Below are 1,875 nucleotides of genomic sequence, written 5' to 3'. Positions count from 1 at the left end.
TCGTAATGTAGAAATATTTACATACTTACATGGGCGTAGCCAGGTAGGGGCAGGGGGTGCTCGAGCCTCGCGTCCCCCCCCCCCCCCCCCCCCCCCCCCCCTAACTTTCAAATTTTCCTTATATATATATAAAATAGTACCCTGAAATGCCAGCTTAATAGGGTCGAGCCCCCCTAAATTTCATTCTGGCTACGCCGATGCATACTTATATACATGGGTAGGTACATATTTACATTGGTGAGTGGTATGCAAAACAAGGCAAATAAAATGGCATTCATTAAAAAAGGTATGTGTATGCGACACAAGTGACTTAATTTACTTTATATTAAACCTAGAAGGTAATGAGAGTGTAATTATGTATGTGATAAAACAAACCGTTTTCCATATCCAACGGCGGTCCGTCAACTGCTTCTCCCAAGCGTGGATCACTGACTGTAAAATATATCTCCTGACTCACGCCACTTGGTATGGCACCTGGTGGTATCTGCAGTGAAACATTCCAAACATTATCAGCTAATGTTCCTCCGTTTGAATCGAAAATTCCACGAGTGGTGGCTGGCTCTCGAGGATTGGATGGAAATGTTTCTGTGGGCGAAACGCCAGCAGCAGCTGGCGTAGACAAGGATACTGGGCCGGCAATTGGCAAGGACATATTACTAGTGTATGGTGTACTACTTGCTTTGGGCGGACCAACAGGTAAACTGCCTTGAGATGTGTACTGGGTTTCGAGAGATGTGCTACTTTCGGCTTTTGCAGTGTTGAGTGGAGGGCCAGTATGCTTTAGAATGTTTGAAATATGGAATGATACGCGCGGAAAGCGATTGTTGCTGATTTGTGTTGGCTTTTGTGGATCCAAAGGTTTAATCGGTGGTCCTTCTATAACTAAAGGTGAACATATTAAAGTGTTTGCTTCAAATACTTTATCTGAGAGTTTGGAAGTCTCCTTACATAAAGTTTGCAATGCAATATCATTGTTTTTGTCAGAGAAATTAGAAGGTTGATGTGTTTTTTTCACCTTCGTCATCGCCATCTTCCAAGTCATCATATACATCCTCACCCTGAACAAGTGGCGCTTTGCCTATTTGTAAGTTTTCGGATTGTGTTAATGTATTTGCTATGACTGTATCGGATGACTTTTGTAGATCCGATTGACTTAAACTACCCTCACTCTGATTAATTTCGTAAGCAGTACTTTCTGTCTTCTCTTCCTTTTTCTCATCAGTCTCATTTTCATTAGATTGTAAAACGTTTTCTTCTTTCGATTCGTAGATGGGCTCCGGTCGACCAGCACCCTTCTTCCTTGACACATATATGGGTTCAGCCATGCTATCTAAGGCTTCCCTTCGAGTTTGGTAAATTTGTTCTCTCAACTGAGCACGTGTCTTTAACGCACCCTCCTGGACTTCCCGTCTACTTTGGTAAATGGATTCACGATCTGACTTGTCATCGCGCTTTGGTTTACAATGGTTCAAGTAATTTCGATTAATTCGACTTTGTACTTCTCTGTGTGATTGGTCAACCGGTTCTATGCTTTCATTTGGTGAAGCGATATATAAATGTCTTCTTGTCATAATATCTGAATTTGGGGCTTTAAGCTGATTATGTAACATAAAATGATCAAAAGTTCTTTCGTATATTTCTTCTTGGCCATAAACCGGTTCAGTTGGTTCTGATATTAGCCGCTTGTTGATCATGCGATCGGCAGCAGTAGTACTATGACGCCGTATTAGTCTACGACCATTTCGATTCGAAGCTGCAACTGCCTCTGCTTGCCTTCGCTCCAGATCAATAAAAGCTCTATTTGCATATAAATCTTCATAATTAGTAGTGTTATATTCTTCCTGTATTCCTCTTTGCATATGAAGCACTGCCCCC

At 41.8% G+C, this 1,875-nt stretch overlaps 1 protein-coding gene across 1 annotated transcript; it reads right to left on the bottom strand.

Moving 5' to 3' along the window:
* Nucleotides 1–247: 247 nt before the first annotated feature.
* Nucleotides 248–1,869, bottom strand: LOC118754049 (tight junction protein ZO-1-like). Its single transcript, XM_036488918.1, has 2 exons — nt 949–1,869; nt 248–882 (listed from the first exon to the last, which is right to left on the bottom strand). The coding sequence occupies exons 1-2, from the start codon at nt 1,049–1,051 to the stop codon at nt 332–334; spliced, it is 654 nt and encodes a 217-aa protein (XP_036344811.1). The 5' UTR covers nt 1,052–1,869; the 3' UTR covers nt 248–331.
* Between the last annotated feature and the right edge of the window lie 6 nt (nt 1,870–1,875).

This window comes from Rhagoletis pomonella, unplaced genomic scaffold (genome assembly GCF_013731165.1).
Source record: "Rhagoletis pomonella isolate Grant_MI unplaced genomic scaffold, Rhpom_1.0 Rhpom_scaffold_03264, whole genome shotgun sequence".
NCBI lineage: Eukaryota > Metazoa > Arthropoda > Insecta > Diptera > Tephritidae > Rhagoletis > Rhagoletis pomonella.
This window is presented reverse-complemented; position numbering and strand designations above follow the sequence as displayed.

What these genes read in the sequence shown, in the direction of transcription:
- LOC118754049 (XM_036488918.1), bottom strand. Translation starts at nt 1,051, where the DNA reads ATGTATATGATGACTTGGAAGATGGCGATGACGAAGGTGAAAAAAACA. An exon ending in TATTGCATTGCAAACTTTAT is followed by an intron (nt 883 to 948) that starts GTAAGGAGACTT and finishes GTTCACCTTTAG; the next exon opens with TTATAGAAGGACCACCGATT.